This window comes from Tursiops truncatus, chromosome 10 (genome assembly GCF_011762595.2).
Source record: "Tursiops truncatus isolate mTurTru1 chromosome 10, mTurTru1.mat.Y, whole genome shotgun sequence".
In the NCBI taxonomy this organism is placed as follows: domain Eukaryota; kingdom Metazoa; phylum Chordata; class Mammalia; order Artiodactyla; family Delphinidae; genus Tursiops; species Tursiops truncatus.
The window spans coordinates 29,037,667-29,056,558 of NC_047043.1; the positions used below are offsets into that span (position 1 = coordinate 29,037,667).

General features: G+C 46.1%; 1 protein-coding gene across 3 annotated transcripts in view; it reads left to right on the top strand.

The window, feature by feature from the left end:
- The window catches only part of RCAN2 (regulator of calcineurin 2), a 265,907-nt gene extending 247,854 nt beyond the window's left edge, over positions 1-18,053 (top strand). For all 3 annotated transcript variants that reach the window (XM_033864129.2, XM_073810650.1, XM_073810651.1), the window contains one exon: positions 17,784-18,053. In XM_033864129.2, coding sequence (XP_033720020.1) covers positions 17,784-17,944 — 161 coding nt within the window. In that variant the 3' untranslated portion in view covers positions 17,945-18,053. The remainder of the gene's footprint in view (positions 1-17,783) is intronic.
- Positions 18,054-18,892: the final 839 nt, after the last annotated feature.

Below are 18,892 nucleotides of genomic sequence, written 5' to 3' on the forward strand. Positions count from 1 at the left end.
TGTAGCTTGGATGCTCTCATTTTCACTGCAGTGCAGTATTCCACTGGGCGATTCCACCACCATTCTGTATTCATCCACTCTCCTGTTGACAGACGTTTGGATGGTTTCCAGACGCACTTATCCAAAAGCTTGTGTTTTATACCTAGAAGTGATGCTGTCCTCAATTTCAGCAGATGGTGCCACGTTGTACGCCATAGTTTTCCTATATTATAGCAGGAGAGGAAGTGGTGGAGAGTGGGTGGTCCGAAACCAGGTGGCAGCTGAGGTTTTAGGCACCAAAGATCCAAAGGTAAATAATGGCCATTGTGTCTTCTCTCTCTTCCAGTGGTTCTCCCGCTGTGAGAGGGGGCTGACCGCACCCCGAGAGGTTCTGATTTAATTGACTTGGGTCAACTCAGGCATTGGTATTTTTAAAAATCTCCCCATGTGATTCTGATGTGCAGATGAGCTCAAGAACCACTGGTAGCCAAATACCGGGGCTGTTAAATTTATAATACGTTCACATCAGTACTTTTTAATGTGGTCAGGAAAACATTTGGCATCAGAATCTCCCACCCCAGAAATCTGCAAGTTTTAATGAGCACACGTGTTGATTCTTGCATACACTGAAATTTAAGAATCCTGGGTATGAGGGTGACCCGCTATCCTGGTTCACGCAGACTCGGGGGTCCTGGGAACTTGTGATGCTAAACCCGAGAAATTCCCAGGCAATTCAGGGAAAGCTGACCATCCTACTGGGTCTTCAGATTTGATTAATAATTACTCCCTGCAAGAGAATTACTGGCTGTCCCATGTGTAGCATTAAAGTCAGATTACAGCACTTTCCAGGGGAGGGTCTTTGGGGGTTTCTTTGTAATCACCGACCAGTCACTCAGCTTCCCGAAGCCTTTAAAATAGCCATTGTTTTCAACTACTGAGAAGCAGTAGGTGTCTAACTCCTAAGATGGGCTGAGGAAAAAAGCAATATAATAATAAGGGAGATGTTTATGGAATGTGATTTCCTTGAAAGTCTAGTCCACATACAGGAATTCTGGACATACGCACTCCCACGTGCATGGTATGTGCAAATGTTGTAGAGTGTGTACGATAAATCAAGTCTGCTCGTCAAGGCTATGACCCATTTCTCCCAGTAATTCAGGACACTTCAGAAGCAGGACCAATGAAAGCTGCCATCCTTGGAGCTGCTCCTTTGACTCCCAAGCAGATATTAACAAGATATTAACAAGAACACAGTTGAACATCTGGTACAGCTGTTTTGAATGTCAGCAAACAGAGCTCTACACAGAATCACTAAGGTCTTGGCTAGAGGGCCTAGGAGTCACTGGCCAACTTGCATTTTACAGGAGGGGAAACTGAGGCCCAGAGAGGAGGGCAGAAATGACTTGCCAGTGACAGGACCAGGGCCCTGAGGCAGTACTCTTCCTGCTTCACTCTTTATAAAGGAAGTCCAGGCTAAATCAGACTTTCGGATCCCAGCTGGCCTCTGGTCTACTCACTGTAATCCAGTAAATTAAAATCATTTTTTATCCAGAGCCTAAAAGAAAATTCATTTATAGTCAGTGTTCTCAAAGCTTGATGCAAAGACAAGATAAGGCCAAGTCTCAGACACCTGCACTGGCTCACTGAGCTGAGTCCCAGGTCTGGAGGGCACTGCCAGGCACCAGTGTGACCTGGGACTGACAGAGGCAGAAGGAGTAGAGGCAATGGGAACCAGGTCTCAGAAGGGAAGCTCACAGAACCTGGTTTGGAGGAGTGAGAAAGTAGGAAGGAAATGGTCTTAAGGAGGCAGAAAAAAAGGGGGTTCTTTTTAGAGTTGTGAATAATTTATCGACAGTGTTAAAAATTCATGCCTTTTGCCTTAATTGTGCCGCTAACCTATGAGCCTCACCTTCCCTCACCAAGTAAATCTCCCAGTTCTGAAGTGCCCTGTGGTGCGGTCAGCACGGAAGCAGGCACTATTAATATTCCCATTTCCCAGATCTGACCACCGAGCTGTAGAGAGGTGAACACACTTGCTTGGGGTGACACAGCTAGTTGGGGGCGGAGACAAATGTCAACCCTGGCTCTTCTGACCATCACTGGGCCAGATCCAATGATCTCTATTAAGGATCCTAGCTGCCTGGGTGGACTTTAGGCCAACTCTGCTCTGACGTGGGCAGAACATTTATCTCAACCCTCCCTTGACAGTCACCTCTAACACCATCATAACTTCCAGAAAGTCTAATCCAGGGTCTCATAGGTGTGCAAATGAAGATCTGTGCGCTATGTGGGCAACGGCGAATGTGGAGACTCTCCTGCTCTTTATAGATGACTGATATCCGCGTCCCACAGAACAGCTGCAGTTTGAGTGTCTTCTCTTCATTTATCCTTCTCTCCATTCCTTGCCAGCTGTTTGAGGCTGTTTCTTTTTATTTAGTTATCCACGTGTCCTGTTCCAGTGTCCTTGAAGCTTCTGCACCCCACACAGATGAATGATTTATACCCAACAATTGAGCTGAAAATATCACAGAGGTTCTAGTAGAGGCCTGGGCCTCTGGCGGCTGTTTCGGCTGCACTGATGAGAGGGCAGGGCCACAGCCTGCATCCCCCCACCCACACCTCTGCCCCCTCCCCAACCAGGTGCCAAGGCAAGGAATTACTCCTTCAGTCTCCTCCTGGAACTTTCCACAAATGCTCACTTCCCCTTGTGGTAATTTTCTGTTGTTCATCTTTCTGTCTTTTCTGCTTTTTGAGGGGAGAATGCAGGTTTCATTCATTTTGGTATTCCCAGGGCCTGATAGCAGTTTGCACGTAGTAGATGCTCAATAAATATCGAATGAATGAATGCATGAGCCCCCCTAGAGATAATTCTTCGTTGGCAAATGGCTGCTGCTTTATGGCTTTAGCCAGACTGAGTCAGGCAGCACTGAATTAATGTTTTCTCCACCAAGAGGACTTCTAGCATTTCCATTTGAAAAAATAGTAATAATTTAGTAAAATTCTTTTTTTTTTTTTTGCTGTATGCGGGTCTCTCACCGTTGTGGCCTCTCCCGCTGCAGAGCACAGGCTCCGGACACACAGGCCCAGTGGCCACGGCTCACGGGCCCAGCCGCTCTGCGGCATGTGGCATCTTCCCGGACCGGGGCACGAACCCGTGTCCCCTGCATCAGCAGGCGGACTCTCAACCACTGCGCCACCAGGGAAGCCCTAAAATTCATTTTTTATTCCCTAGGCAGAATCATTTCAGTAACAAATTATAAGTCATTCCATGTTAAGGATGACTACCTCAATTCCAGCAGTAGAGAAATAAATTCGAATGAGAGCAGAGAAAAGCAACTCAAATGATCAAAGGAATGGTATTCTTCTTCCTTCGGAGGAGTGGCGAATAGTGCTCAGCTGGTTCAGCTGAGTGACTGAGAAGGGATGCAGAAATCTAAGGATACTGAAGAAAAGTAACTCTAACGAAAGAGCATCTCTGAGCAGGGATCCGGGGTGAGACGGTCCTCGGGCCCGGGATCACGTTGGCAAACCAGCTGACTTGTGGGAGCTTTGGCACGTCTAGCTGCCCATGGAAGGCAATCGTGTGCTCTATTTAGACCCTTTCATGGAGGATAAATGGGAGAGTGAGGACACAGGCCTTAGCTCAGACAGGAAGGGGCAAAACAGCACGTCGTTCTTTAAGCAAGGCACACTGGTGACCCTCTTCCAGAGAGGGGCAACTTGTGCTACCCGGAACTTCTAAAGAAGCTCTTGAAATGAGCATGGAGGGAACAGTGCAATTACAAAGGGACCATGATCAAACCCAAGCTTGTGGGTTTCCTCCGAGATCCTTTGAAATCCTTAATGGGATGTTACGACATGAGACCAGGGCCACCCAACACTGGACAAGCATCTCTCTGTACTATTTATTATAGTGAGAACAAATTCATAGTGCGGAAAATATATGAGAGGCACAATTTCAAACATTTTTAACCACTGTCTCCATGACTATATGTTCTGTTTTTCATCCAGAAAGTAAGTAAAATAGATAAATAAGGGGAAAGCTGTAAATAGAAACAATGGTTAAAACTTACATATGGGGCTTACTGTGTGTCAGGCATTGTTCTAAACACCTTACTATATAGATTATCTCATTTAACGTTCACTGTGACTCTACGAGAAGGTGGTGTTATTCTCCTCATTTATACAGCTAGGGAATGTGAGGCACAGAGTGGTTAAGTAATTTGCCCAAGGCTGCACAGCTGGTAAGTTAAAATACGTCCCTCTGCCCCTGGTGAGAAACAGAAAGGATTAATGAAGCTGGCACCCTTACCTTGAAGAATGCAAAGTTTGCAAAACCAGGGAGATCTCTTGAAGAGTAAAATTAATTTCTCCAAAAGAAATTCCAGACTGTTGCAAAAGGACATTTTAAAAATACAAAGGAACTTAGACATTTGTTCCTCCAAATTTCATTTCTCTGTTTATTGGCACCTCCTAAAATGTATCCACAGCATCGATTCTTTAAAGCAAGTTTGATGCTTTCCTCTAATGTCAAGCAGGACATGTGAATCAGAATTCACCATCCTCTGCTCTTTTTAAAGGACAGGTCTATATAAAACAGAAGCTTTCTATGCAAATCAGAACTACAATGAGGTATCACCTCACTCCGGTCAGAATGGCCATCATCAAAAAGTCTACAAATAATAAATGCTGAAGAGGGTGTGGAGAAAAAGGAACCCTCCTACACTGTTGGTAGGAATGTAAATTGGTGTAGCCACTATGGAGAACAGTATGGAGGTTCCCTCAAAAACTAAAAATAGAGTTACCATGTGATGCAGCAATCCCACTCCTGGGCATATATCTGGAAAAGACGAAAACTAATTCAAAAAGATAAATGCACCCCAATGTTCATAGCAGCACTGTTTACAACAGACAAGACATGGACGCAACCTAAGTGTCCATCGACAGATGAATGGATAAAGAAGATGAGGTATAGAGATGCAATGGAATATTACTCAGCCATAAAAAAGAATGAAATAATGCCATTTGCAGCAACATGGATGGACCTAGAGGTTATCATGCTAAGTGTAGTAAGTCAGACAGAGAAAGACAAATATCATATGATGTCACTTATATGTGGGATCTAAAGAAAATGATACAAATGAACTTATTTATAAGAGAGAAACAGACTCACAGACATGGAAAACAAACTTATGGTTAGCAAAAGGGAAAGGTGGGGGGAGGGATAAATTAGGAGTTTGGGATTAATAGGTACACACTACTATATATAAAATAAACAACAAGGACCAACTTATACACAGGGAACTATATTCAATATCATGTAATAAACTATAATGGGAAAGAACCTGAAAAACATTATATATATATATATATGCTAGAAACTAACACAATGTTGTAAATCAACTATACTTCAATTAAAAAAATCAAAAAAACAGAAGCTTTCTACATTTATATTAATTCCCCTAGTGAATTTACAGACACCCATCATTTAACAATGACCTGGACAAAATAAGATGAGCTTTTTCCTGGTGGAGAATGAATCGGATATTTTCTTTTGTTTATTTTATAATGCCTATTATTTCTGACTCCAGAAGAGTATAATCCTGTGTTCTTTTTGGATGTAAAACAAAATAGGAAACACAAAACCCAGCCCAGCAAAACAGCTTATCTGTACACATTAGCAAAATGGCAAAATAGAGGGATGTCCGTGGCACTAGATGGGTGGTCAGTCAGAGGTGGGCTGTGAAATGTCAGCTTATTCTGCTCTCTAGGATGGCTCTGGAAGGTCAAGTTCATTGTCACTGGAAATGCCTGCAAGGAGAAATATGGAAAGTCATTGTCTGGGCCTTTTTTTCCTCCTGCTATTTTTAGCTCTTGTTAGATCAATTTTAGTTAACTGCAGAGGAGGGCTTAAAATGGTGCTCGAGTTTCGAGTTGCGTACATCGGCTATATTTAGATTTTTTTCCAAATTCTTCTCCATCAAAACATGTCATAGTAATTGCTGGTTTGATTCTCAGTATACATTGTTTCTCCCCAAACAGAAAATAGATTTCATTAATACGTGTCACGTATAAGGAAGAAACATTTTCTATTCCAGGCTCATTGATTCCAAGGTAGGGAAAATTCCATTTTTTAAATATAGATGAACACCTATATTTGGGGTACCTGTAGCATGACCGCTATCTAAGCCCCAGTTCTTGTTCGACAACTGCTATACTCTGATCACAGACACAAAAAGCAAATAAAACAGCCAGTCCCAGGGTTCCATGTAGCGCAGTCTCTGCACGTCACCCCCGACCCGAGGGACACGCAGATTTGTGAGCCCAGGACACGAGCTCCTTATTTTACACCTACTTTCGAAGAATTTTCCCGGGAGCGGGGGGGTGATGTTAAAGGGGCTTTTCTTCTTAGCATACGTTCCACAATTATCCTTAATCACTACTGAGTAGCAAGATGAAATATTTCCTCTTCTTATTTCACAGGTAAAATATGCACGTTGTAGGAAAACGGAAAAGACACAGGAGCAAAACGTGGGGGCGTGGGCGTGTGTGCGCATGCGCCATGCGCATACCCGTAGTCCCAATGCCAGGTTGCTATTTTTGGGAAAGGAGGAACAGGGTGATCATTCCCAGATTGGAGAACCTCCTGATTCCATGGCCAAATACAAAGTGAGAGTGCGTCCACTTCCCTTCCTCACGTCTGCATTTTCCTCTCATCCCGGGAACACAAGCCCCTCCTCGCAGGCTCCGGGGACCCTGTCTCCCTGGTTTCTCTTTATCTTTCCACCTTCTCCCTCTCTGGTTCCCTTGGTCCTTTACCTCCACCTAGGGTTCCACTCCTTTGTCTCAACCACTAATGCAGGGGCCTTAATCCGTTGTCCCCATGAATTCCCTTCAGGTCCTAAATGACTCAGGAGGGAATGAAGATAGATGGCCACCTAATCCAGTCTTAGAGGAAAAGCCCCAGAAGATAAGCAAACTTTATTTTTTTTTACTGAAGGGTAGTTGATTTACAATATTATGTTAGTTTCAGGAGTACAGCATAATGATTCAATTTTTTTGCAGATTATACTCCATTAAAAGTTATTACAAAATAATGACTATAACTCCCTGTGCTCTTCAACATACCCTTGTTACTCATCTATTTTATACATGGTAGTTTGTATCTCTTAATCCTCTACCTGCTCTTGCCCCTCTGCCTTCCCTCTCCTCACTGAAAACCACTAGTTTGTTCTCTGTATCTGAGTTGGTTTCTGTTTTGCTATATGTATTTATTTTATCTTTTAGATTCCACATATAAGTGATATCAAATAGTATTTGTCTTTCTCTGCCTGACTAATTTCACTAAGCATAATATTCCCTAGGTCCATCCACACTGCTGCAAGCGGCAGAATCATTCTTTTTTATGGCGGAGTAATATTCATTGCGCGCGCGCATGCATGTGTGTGTGTGTGTGTGTGTGTGTGTGTGTGTGTGTGTGTGTATCACATCTTCTTTATCCATTCATCTGTTGATGGGCACTTGGGTTGCTTCCATATCTTGGCTACTGTAAATAACACTGCTATGAACATTGGGGTGCATGTATCTTTTCAAATTAGTGTTTTTATTTTTTCCAGATAAATACCCAAGAGTGGAATTGCTGGAACATATGGTAGTCCTATTTTTAATTTTTTGAGGAACCACTCGCTATACTGTTTTCCATAGTGGCTGCACCAATTTACATTCCCACCAATAGTGTACAAAGGTTCCCTTTTCTACACATCTTCACCAATATTTGTTATTTGTAAGACTTTTTGATGATAGCCATTCTGACAAGTGTGAGGCAAGCTTTCTTTTATTGAAATAGAGCACCTCTTAAAACAAAACTATGGAAGGATTCTGCCTCTCCCCACCTCCCTCTTCCTCTCCCTCCCCTTAGCCCTCCTCCATCTTACCAAAGACCACTTCTGTTTTCCTACGTTGTTGAGGGTCGGGGCTGAGGGGAGGGGTGGGTGAGGAAGACCCCCAATCACTCACATGGATAATCTTTTCCTAACATGCACATATTCCAGACCTACTGAGGCAGGGAGGTCCACGTGTAGCCCTGATGTCTTTTCTGTGCCCTCCCAACCTCATTCCTGAACATCACAGGCAATAGGGCGTTCATGCTTTCGCACTCGGTGGACCTCCATTGGCGTCCTGTCTCCACCACTTGTTTGTGGTGACCTGGAGCAATTCACTTCCCCCGCTGCACCTCTTTTTATTTAATGGTGATTATTTGACAACTTGCAAGCTCATTATGAAGATACAATAAATAATATACATGAAGCACTTAGCCCAGTGCCTGGTACATAAGAACTATCAAATCCATAGTGGGTTCTGTGATCGTTCTGCTCTGAGCAGTATTGTTTAGCAAGGCATCCTCAGAAAGGTTTCTTGTTTCCTCTGCCAGTACATGAATTACAGAGTCTACCAGGCAGTAAGAACAAGGTGCGCGTCCTTTGAGGTGTTGGTTGTTATTTACATGGGCTTGTTCTCGGAACTGCCAGTGAAATATTTGGGTTGGTCTAGGCTTTGCTTTATACCTTCTGCCACCGAAGCCTAGAGGGCGTTTTTTGACAGAAACAGCTGCTGTGCAAAGGAAAGGGACAGAGTTGCTCTTCAGTGACTCATCCTGCCCTCACGTCTACCTACTGCATTTTTCTCCGAGGGTTCCCAAAATTAAATGTGAGCTTGTGGAATCACTACGGAATCAGAGAGAAAACATTTGCAGAAGACTTCCCTCTCTGCAAATACTTCTTCCTCCCTGGATTTTTTTTTAAAAAATCCTAAATCCCTCTTTCTACTTCTGCTTAGAAAATCAGTTCTTTCTCCACTCTCAGACTGATCTGATGAATAGATGGCTAACAAATAGCTGGGATTTTATTTATTTATTTACTTATTTATTTATTTATATTTTTGGCCACACTGCACGGCTGCGGGATCTCAGTTCCCCGACCCGGGATTGAACCGAGACCACGGCAGTGAAAGCACCCAATCCTCACCACTAGACCACCAGCAAACTACCAGCTGTGATATTTAAAGTTTCAGTAAGTCCCTCTGCCCTGGGTCATCTCCTTTTTTAATTTGTAGCTGTCAATCAAGCTCCAACTTGAAGAGAGGTATTTCTCTTGCTTTAGGATGATGATTAAAACTCAGGATGTGAGTTTGAATCCAGCCTCCACTTTTTATTAGCTGTGTGACTTTGAGCAACTTTCTTAACCTCTCTGTGTCTCAGCATCCTCAACCGTAAAATCGGATCGTTGCAAACATCAAATGAGATAATAGTAAATGCTTAGTGTGTGTTACCTACTTATTGTCACCTGATTTTCAAACCGTATCTTAGTCTCCTGCTGAAATGTAAGTGCTCATGTTAAGCTCTTAGCTCAGTGTTTCTCGATGTGACATTTTGGAACTAACAATGCAGTACATTTAGCATCTTTGGGCCTCACCTACTAAATGCCAGTATCCACACCCTACCTAGTCCCTATGACAACCAAAAAAAAAAATCCACATCACATTTCCAGACACCATTGGGAATGTAGCACCTCTGATTGAGAAGCACACTAATTACACTGTGGTGGTATTTATCGGGTGGTTCTCAAATATGGCAAAGAGTCATCAGAGACACAGAGGCCAGGAGTGCCTAGTAAGGTGTCAGGTACCAGTGTGGGAGCAGAAACAAGTGGGGCAAGAGGGGGGACAGTACAGAGACATGCTCCCCGCCCCCTTCCCAGACACAGACACACATTTTCTTTCCTTCCCTTTGGAAAAATAGGGGAAGACAAGATTGCCAGTAAATAACTTAAAAATATCGTGAAATAACATATCTGTGGGAGGGAGGGTGCAGCTTTGAGCAACTTTATGATGTTTTTCACTATAACTCAGTCCTCCTACTGAGGAACCCGTTGGGCACCAAACCAAAGCAGCATCTGCCCTGCCAGGATGGAGAGAGGGTTAAAAGACAGTGAGCTCAAATACTGGCTGGTGCCTGGGGTGGAGGAACGGAGGTACCAGTCACCCCTCACCCCTTCCCGGCTCCCCACCTCTCCCCTATCTGAGAGCCAGACCAGGGCCAGGTGTCTCCGTCTACACAGTTGACCAGAGAATGGTAATCCAGGGCTTGTGGGCCCTCCCCTCCCTGCCCAATGCTATCAAGTCCTAACCCTAACACTTGATAAAAAAGGCCATCCAAATGTGAACCCTTTCAAACACTTTTCAAATCATTCTGAACCCTTCCCTCAGTCTCTGTGTTCAACCTCCCAACAGGCAGCATGTTCAGTAAAAATAACCCACATGGAAATTCCATTTTGCTTATTCCATAAATCAGGACTGATGCCCGCTACTTCCTCTTGAAAAAAAATCACATTTACAATCTTAAAAATTGGGGGTAGGGGTTTGCAGTGTCAACTCAGCATGACCAAGCCTGAAATGTTTTACTACTGGCATTTTCAGTTTTCTTCTTAATCAAATGTTAAAGGGCTGTTAATCCACACTGAAGTGTAGCACTCAGCACACAACACAGCATGGCCCTGCGTTCAAGGGTCGAGTTAGAGATGCTCTTGGCGCTTTTCTTGATAAGCCATCATCCATTCTTAAAATTCAGTATAGATTAATAACTGACACCTGCTTTTTCCTGTTTGGTTCAGAACTTGCTGAGGGTTAGATAAGAAATAAGGTAGATGAGATTAATAACGCCAGCTTTGTTTCTGATGAAAGGCTAACGCTGAGAAGGCGGCCAAGATGAGTGACAGCCAGGGCTCCCTAGTGGTCAAGTTCAGGGAACTCCCTGGCTGTCCAGGGGTTAGGACTCTGTGCTTTCATTGCTATGGGCCCAGGTTCAATCCCTGGTCAGAGAACTAAGATCCCACAAGCCTCACGGTGCATACAAAAAACAAAACACAACCAAAAAAACTAGCCAAAGCAATCCTATTAAAAAAAAAAATAGTGAAACCCAGAGCCATGCAGTTTTACCCAGCCTGTCCCAGAGATGGAAACAGTCAGACTGCCCCACAGTGCAGGGTTTTTTCTGCTGGGCTTAGCACGTGGCCGAGAGCACGGCAGAGCACAAGCCCTTTGCAGGCAGGGCTGGATCAAGAGAGAGGCGGCACAGGGTGAGCTGGCATTGCCAGTTCCTTTCCCCAAAGGTACCCGTTAGATGTCACTCCTCTTCCACTGCGGAGGAGTAAAAGAGGGGCCAGAGAGAGGGGTCCCAGTGATGGGCTAATGGAACTCCCTCCCCTTGGAAGGAATCATTGGAACTGGTGAAGTATCCATTCTAACATAGCACGTGAGCAGGGAAGCAAAGAGGAAAAATCACCAAAGGCAATGAATTTCAACGCAGTTGTAGGGGGTCAGCTTGCTTTTGAACAAAGAACTTACATGACCTGTGCCCCACTTATCAATTGCTACATAACAAACTACGCCAAAATGTAGGGCTTGAGCAACAGCAATCATTTATTTTGCTCACGAGTTTGCTCTTGGAGCAGGGTCCGGGGTGGGGCGCTCATCTCTGCTTCGTGCAGCGTGGCTGGGGCCACTCACCTGGGGATGGGCGAATCAGCTTTCAAGATGGTTCACTCACTTGGCTGGCAAGTTGGCATGGCCGTTGGCTGGCAGCCCAGATAGGCTGTGGTTTCTCTCCGTGGGAGCCTCTTCGGGCGCTGCTTGGGCTTCCTTATAATATGGAGGTGGGGTTCCAAGCATGAGCACCCTGGCGGAACCAGGCGGTAGCGCCCGGCATTTTTGTGACCTAACTCAGAAGTCGCACTGGTTGCTTCTGCCATACTGTATTAGTCAAGGCATCCTAGAGGCCCGAACAGATTTTAGGGGAAGGAGCAAAGAGGAAGCAGTCCTCAGTGCAGGAGTGGCAAGGTTCTAGAAGAGTAATGTCGGGCAGGAAATATTATGACCATCTTTGCAAAACACAGTCGATCCACTACAACACGTAACTTTCCTGTTGAGAATTCACCTTGAATAGGAGAGGTGGTAGAGGTAAAGCAACAAGAAATCATGGAGGATCTATTTCCAGAGAGTCCAAAGTTACCATAAGAGATGCAAATTATCTCCGTCTATAATTTGTAGTCCCTGTATTTTTTATAATTTACTAAGTGTTGTCTTCTAAAAAGGTTCATTGTCAAGGAGATCTTACCTAGAATAACTAGCAATGGGCCAAACCAAAAAGGGCAAGATGCAGAAGGAATAAATGCCCAACTTTAGCTACAGACTGTTCACGAAAACATGAGTTGCCATGAGAGAATATTAAAAGTTAAAACCAGGACTTTCAGCAGACTTTCAACAGACTCTCTTGTAGAATCTGAAAGCAGTAGAGTCGTGAGAGGCGGGGCTGGAGAGGAATTATGAGCTCATTCTTTGAGGTCAGGTGGACCTGACTTTGAATCGTGGCTCTGCCGTTCATTACCTGTGTGATCTCAATGTCCTCCTGTATCATCGAGACATTATGAAACCCACATTACAGAGCTGTTGCCGTAATTTAAATATCCAATTTATGTGAAGTACTTAGAGCTGTGTCTGGCATTTACTAAGGGCTCAGTAAATAGCTGCTGGTGTGTTTCAGGTAGATGGCAAGTGTCTGTGACACCTCCTATGTCCTGGCACTGAGAGCTCACAGAAAATAGGACAGATACCTGCCCTTCAGTGGTTTTTAGCTTAGTGGGAAAGCTGAAACGTACACACGTCTTTTGAACTGTGCCCAAGCCCATGACAGTTCCAAAGGCCTGGATGAGAATTTAACGTGTGACCACGCGCCAGAGGAGTCTACACTTGCTTGGCTGGGAATTTGTTTCATAGAAGGAGGTAGAAAACCCTAACCAATGCCTCTTCTGAGGGCTTCTGGTCCTGGCCTCTTTTCTGAGGCCTGGGGAAAGGACAGTTTGCATAGGAACTCGAGGAGTTGGGAGTGTGAAGGGTGAGCCTTGGCTTGGCCTTGAAAAGACACACTGGTCTGCTTGGCCACCCCTCCTCGTCGCCTCCTGAGCCCAGTGGGGCCCCAGGGGGTGACAGCACTGACGTCAGCCTTCATGGTAGAGGAATTAGCTGAAGCCCAAAGGGAAGGTGAGGCCAAAAACAGAAAAGTTCAATAAAGCAAGACCAAAGCTATGTCTTTTGATTCTGTGGGCTCTCAGCAGCTGTTGGGTTTTGCTGGATTTTGATAGTAAGAAAGTTTCCAAAAACATAACAGTGAAATGTCAGCATTAATGGGGTCACAGCAGTAAAACAGCTCTACTACCAAGTAGTCTGACTTTGTTAACTCAATGTGAAAGTTGCCCTGCACAGGGGGGCCCGCATCCCAAGTGTGTCCCCAGCACACCTAGTCTAAGAGGAAAGCATCTCTTTTCAAATAGATAAACACACTGCAACTAGAGGTGTCTTTAAGAGAATATTCTTTATCCAAGCCAGGGCAGAGAAAGGGTTTCATCAAACAGCTAGCTTCATTATGCACATTTTACTACTATTTTTTTTTTAAAAAGCTAGCTTCTTTCCAACAGATGAAGAAAGGGCAACATCTGATCAGTCCCCTGGCTGGGGTCCCTGCTGTCACCACCTCACCCCCAGGTCCCTTGGTCTCCATCTGCCATGGCAGATTCTTTTCTGTCATCCCCCCATCAGAAGATGAGAGGCTGTTGCTCGCCTCATCCCTGCATCACACCCAACAGGGCAACGGAGGGGACCACGGCAGCCACTAGTGTCTCTGCAAAAGGCACTGCTTCTCCAAACAGGAGGACATCGAAGGAATCCTGTGCAGAAAAACAAGAACTACCTCATCTGATGACTCAGAAATTATTTCTTTCTCTGTTTCTTGTCTGAAGGTGTCTCTCATTCAGACTTGCAAAGCGTTCCGGGAGGAAAGAGAAAATTCTAGAAACCCTGGGTACGATGAACTCCATCATTGTCCACAGGATTTGCTGTTCTCCCAGAAACAAAGATGAGAAGGCCAAAGACGAAGAGTGCTGGTGGCCGGGAGGGGCCACAGAGCTGATCTGGGATGCCTTGCTTCTCCCGTTTGCATCCTCAGCATCCCTCCCTCTGCTACCCTCTCCCCGCACTATTATCATTTTCCAACGAAAAATTATGGTGCGGACTGGAGGAAGGGAGGGGGCAAGTTATTTGCACACCAGCTTCCTCACAGGACCACTGCCCCCGGCCTGTCACACCAAACCATGTAAGAGTGTCCACCCAGACACTGAAACACGGAGAAGCACCTAGGGGTGCTGGGTACCAAAGTAGATGCCAGTACATCTGAAGTTGCAGAGTTGCATCCTCGTGCTGCTAAACTCTCTTTGCAACACGCGCCCCCAGTAAGCTGTCAGGTGTTTGAAAACAGCTGCTCAAAGAAGCCACCACCCAAGGTCTGCCCACCTGTTGCCCGGAGCCTCTCATGGAACGCTGAGGTGAAGCCGGCTGCACACCGCTTCCTCTCTTTAGCAGCGTCTGCAGTGGCTCTCCTCCCTTGGGCTTTTGATAAAAATGACAAATCGCTTTAAAGGAGAACGGAACAAACACACTTCACTGAGCTGTGAGTAGCGCCAATGTGTACGTCCCAACCACAAGGGCACGTAGGGTAATAAGTTCAGTGTGGATTCCAGGGAAGTTAGGTTCGGACAGACTCCGTCCCTGCTAGCCGGCAGGGAAGCAAAGCGTAGCACGAGTTCTGCTCCGTGTTCCCTGTTTTTGTCACTCTCCTCTCCTGAATCCACGCTGGCCCCGTCAGCTCTCTGTATCAAAAAAGTCAACCTCCCTGGTGGTGCAGTGGTTGAGAGTCTGCCTGCCGATGCAGGGGACACGGGTTCGAGCCCTGGTCTGGGAGGGTCCCACATGCCGCGGAGCGACTGGGCCCGTGAGGCACACCTACTGAGCCTGCGCGTCTGAGCCTGTGCTCCGCAACAAGAGAGGCCGCGATAGTGAGAGGCCCGCGCACCGTGATGAAGAGTGGCCCCCACTCGCTGCAACTGGGGAAAGCCCTCGCACAGACACGGAGACCCAACACAGCCAAAAATTAATTAATTAATGATTAATTAAAAAAAGAAAAGCTACAGTAGTCAAGAGAGTGTAGTATTGGCATCAAGGTAGACAAATAAATGAATGGAATAGAATAGAAAGTCCAGAGATAAAAAAAAAAGGTCAACCTTATTCACATAACTCTCTCTACCTACAATTTCACCCAATCTCGACTTTAAGTTATAGAGTCTTCATGGCCGTATTTCTGTGGCTCTAGCTAGTTCTCGCCCTCTTTGTTGCTGCCAAGGTCCAGGGAAGTGCGGGAGGTGTGATGCTCCATTTTTGTGAACTATCCGGGGCCCTCATCCAGGATGTTGGTTCGGGGCGGGGTGTGGAGGTCCAGTAAAGACTCCTCCGACTCTTGACAGAGAGAGACCTCTCTTAGCAAGATATGGCTGTATCCGTTTGCTAGGGCTGCCTCAACAGAGGACCACAAACAGTGGCTTACACAACAGCAGCGTATTGCTTCACGTTCTGCAGGTTAAAAGTCCAAGATCAAGGTGTTGGATCAACACAGGGCCGTGCTCCTTCTGAAGGTGCTGGGGGAGGATCTGGCCCAGGCTTCTCTTGTAGCTTCTGGTCGTTCCTTGGATTGTGGCAACATAAGTTCAGTCTTCACATGCAGTTCTCCCTGGATGAGTGCCCATGTCCTAATTTCCCCTTTTTATAAGGAAACCAGTCATTTTGAAATAGGGCCCACCCCGATGGCCTCATTTTAACTTAGTCATCTGTGAAGAGCCTGTTTCCAAATAAGGTCATGGTCATAGGTACTGGGGGGTCAGGACTTCACCGTCTTTGGTGGGGACAGGGGCGGGGGTGGGGAACACAATTCAACCCATAGCAACACATGACTCTGAACATTCACATCCCCCTCAGCATCACTTAGAAGAGATTCAATGCTTATTGCATTGTCAGTGCTTCTCAGTCCCTAACGTCAGCACTAAATTTAAAACTGTGCCTTGCAAGCGTTTGCTGTTTTCACCGTGGACATTTCCCAAGGTGCACACAGGAGCACATAAACGCGACCCCAGCTCTGGCGCTGACAGTCCTGGCCCCGGCCCTCCGGAAGGGCACTGTCCACTGCAGACTGAGGAGGACAGGCAAGATGCCTGGACTGAGTGGTGTCTGGCTCTGATCCTGGAGGGAGGGCAAGACTTCGGGGACTAGGTGAGACTATAGCAAATAAAAGTATCTGGTTTGATGAGTATACAAATGTGGCTGTCATGATTGGTGAGAGACTGTGCAGCGTCTTTTGTCCTAGTCTAAGAAATGAGGACTTGATCTAGTGAGACCTGGAGAGCCACTGACCAGGAGGTTGTCTGGGAGACATTGCTTTTAGGTGTTTCCCATCCACGAAGGATGGGAAAGGAAAGATAGGACGTCGGAAGAAGATTAAGTGTGTCAGCAGTTAACCTGAGAAGTTACAAGCATGCAGATTGAGAATGCCCCTTGCACCCTGCCACCTCCTGGACGCCTTCTACTTGTCTCTTAGACCCAGGTCAGCCGTCGCCTCCACTGGGAAGCCTTTCAGAGTTACTTGCTCCTTGCAATGTGGTACCACTGTCCTTGACATATATTGCCACCCCAGCGCTTACCATAGTATTTCGTGGTACTTTCTGTTTCCATGTGCCATCACTGGGCTGTGCTCTTGTGGAAGACACAAATATTTTTGAATGTGCCTTGTATCCTTTATGATTAGCAATGGGCCAGAGCATAGGAGATGCTCAGTAGATACACCCTGAAGTGAAACAGAGACAGACAGGAAGCCTGCTGGCTAATAGTGAATTGACTACAAGAAGAACCAGTCAAGAATAGACTACTAGGGCTTCCCTGGTGGCGCAGTGGTTGAGAGTCCGCCTGCCGATGCAGGGGACACGGGTTCGTGCCCCGGTACGGGAAGATCCCACATGCCGCGGAGCGGCTGGGCCCGTGAGCCATGACCACTGAGCCTGCGCGTCCGGAGCCTGTGCTCCGCAACGGGAGGGGCCACAACATAGACTCTTGGAACTGGAGGGAACTTGACCGTCATCAAAACCTGTTACCGGGGTCTTCCGTGGTGGCCCAGTGGTTGAGAGTCCGCCTGCAGATGCAGGGGACACGGGTTCATGCCCCGGCCCGGGAGGATCCCACATGCCGCGGAGCGGCTGGGCCCGTGAGCCATGGCCGCTGAGCCTGTGCGTCTGGAGCCTGTGCTACGCAACGGGAGAGGCCACAACAGTGAGAGGCCCGCATACCGCAAAAAAAAAAAAAAAAAAAAAAAAAACCTGTTACCATGTAACCACTGGAAATCCCAGATGAGCGGCGATTCCAGCTTATTCCGTCCTGGGGCAGCTCTTGCCATAAGAAATGTACAGCAAGAGGAGAACTTGGAGAACTTCTCCAAAAGATGAAGGAGTGAGGTGATGGGCTCAGGATTACTCAGCCGTTAACAGCAATGCTGGGAAATAGAAGAGAAACTGGTAACTTACTGCCAGGCCCATCACCCCAATCCCTTGGACTGTAGTTATTACCATTTTGAAGTTTACAGCTGCAGATACTGAGGCTAAGAGAGGTGAAGGGGCCTGTTCAGGGCTGTACAGGTGACGGGGGGCAGAGCTGAGATGCAAAGACGGATCAATCTCATTTCACTTTCCAACACCAGCCCTGGAGAAGACTCAGCATCTCCTGAGACACGTAAAATGCGCCCTCACTTCCTAAACAAACTTCACCAAATCGTTTGTGTAGAAATCCCTCCCGCATTCTTACCCCCCATTTCTCTTGCTTTTCAGGAGAGAAGTATGAGCTCCATGCAGGGACCGAGTCCACCCCAAGTGTCGTCGTGCACGTGTGTGACAGTGACATCGAGGAAGAAGAGGATCCAAAGACGTCCCCAAAGCCAAAAATCATCCAGACCCGGCGTCCCGGCCCGCCGCCCTCCGTGTCCAACTGAGCTCACTGCTCCACCTCGAAAAGAATACCCGTCTCCTCTTTATCATGCTTCCCCCCCCCCCCCGTTGTTTGTTTGTCAAAAAAAAAAAAAAATTGCCTTTAAATCCCTGGGTGTTTGGTTGTTTGAGATTCCTTCCTTGTAATCAAGCCTCTCGGACAAAAGGGCTAGGAAAAGGTGATATGTTTCCTGATCATATCATACCCATCGAGTGTAAGACATTATTTAGAAGATTCTAGAAAAAAAAGTAGTATTTTCTTATTAAACAATCAGCACAGCCTAACCTTCGTGCTCTCCTGTTGATCCAAGCCGGAGACGCCAGTGGCAAATAGCACCTGTGTTGCTTGTGAGCCGTTCCAGTCCCAGTCCCGACGTGTGTGCGTTGTTCTTTCCTGGCCACTTAAGTAGGACCATAAGTAAACTTGACTTTGACTGCATGAGATATTCCCATCTGGTCTCCTCAGTCCTCTGCATCCCGACATTCCCAGGACATGCATGATCACCAGCATTTATTTTCACGATTTGACGATATACTCTAAGTCACAGATGGTCAGCGTCCAGTCATGTCCTATCTAGATTAGCAAAATTATCAGCGTCCTCCAGCTTATTAAACAAGTCTGGGTGTAGTCACTCTTTCGAGTCAAAGACTTCATAGCTCTGTTAAAATTCCTGGAGGAAAAACTGAGCTTGGCCCCAAAGACATCCCTCCGTAGATTTTGAACCACGATTTCATTGTAGAAGTTTCCCTGCCTCGTTGGGGAGGCTTGTCCAGGATGATAGAGACCGATTTCAGACAAATCTGTTTATCACAGAAGTTTCATGGTGTCTGAATGATTGTTTTTTTTCTCTTTGTATATTTGTACAAATGTTTCAGCTGTGCTTTTAAATATCTGGATGTCTTTTATTTAGGGATTGTTGAGCCATTAGCTGCTTTAAAGCATATGTGCATTG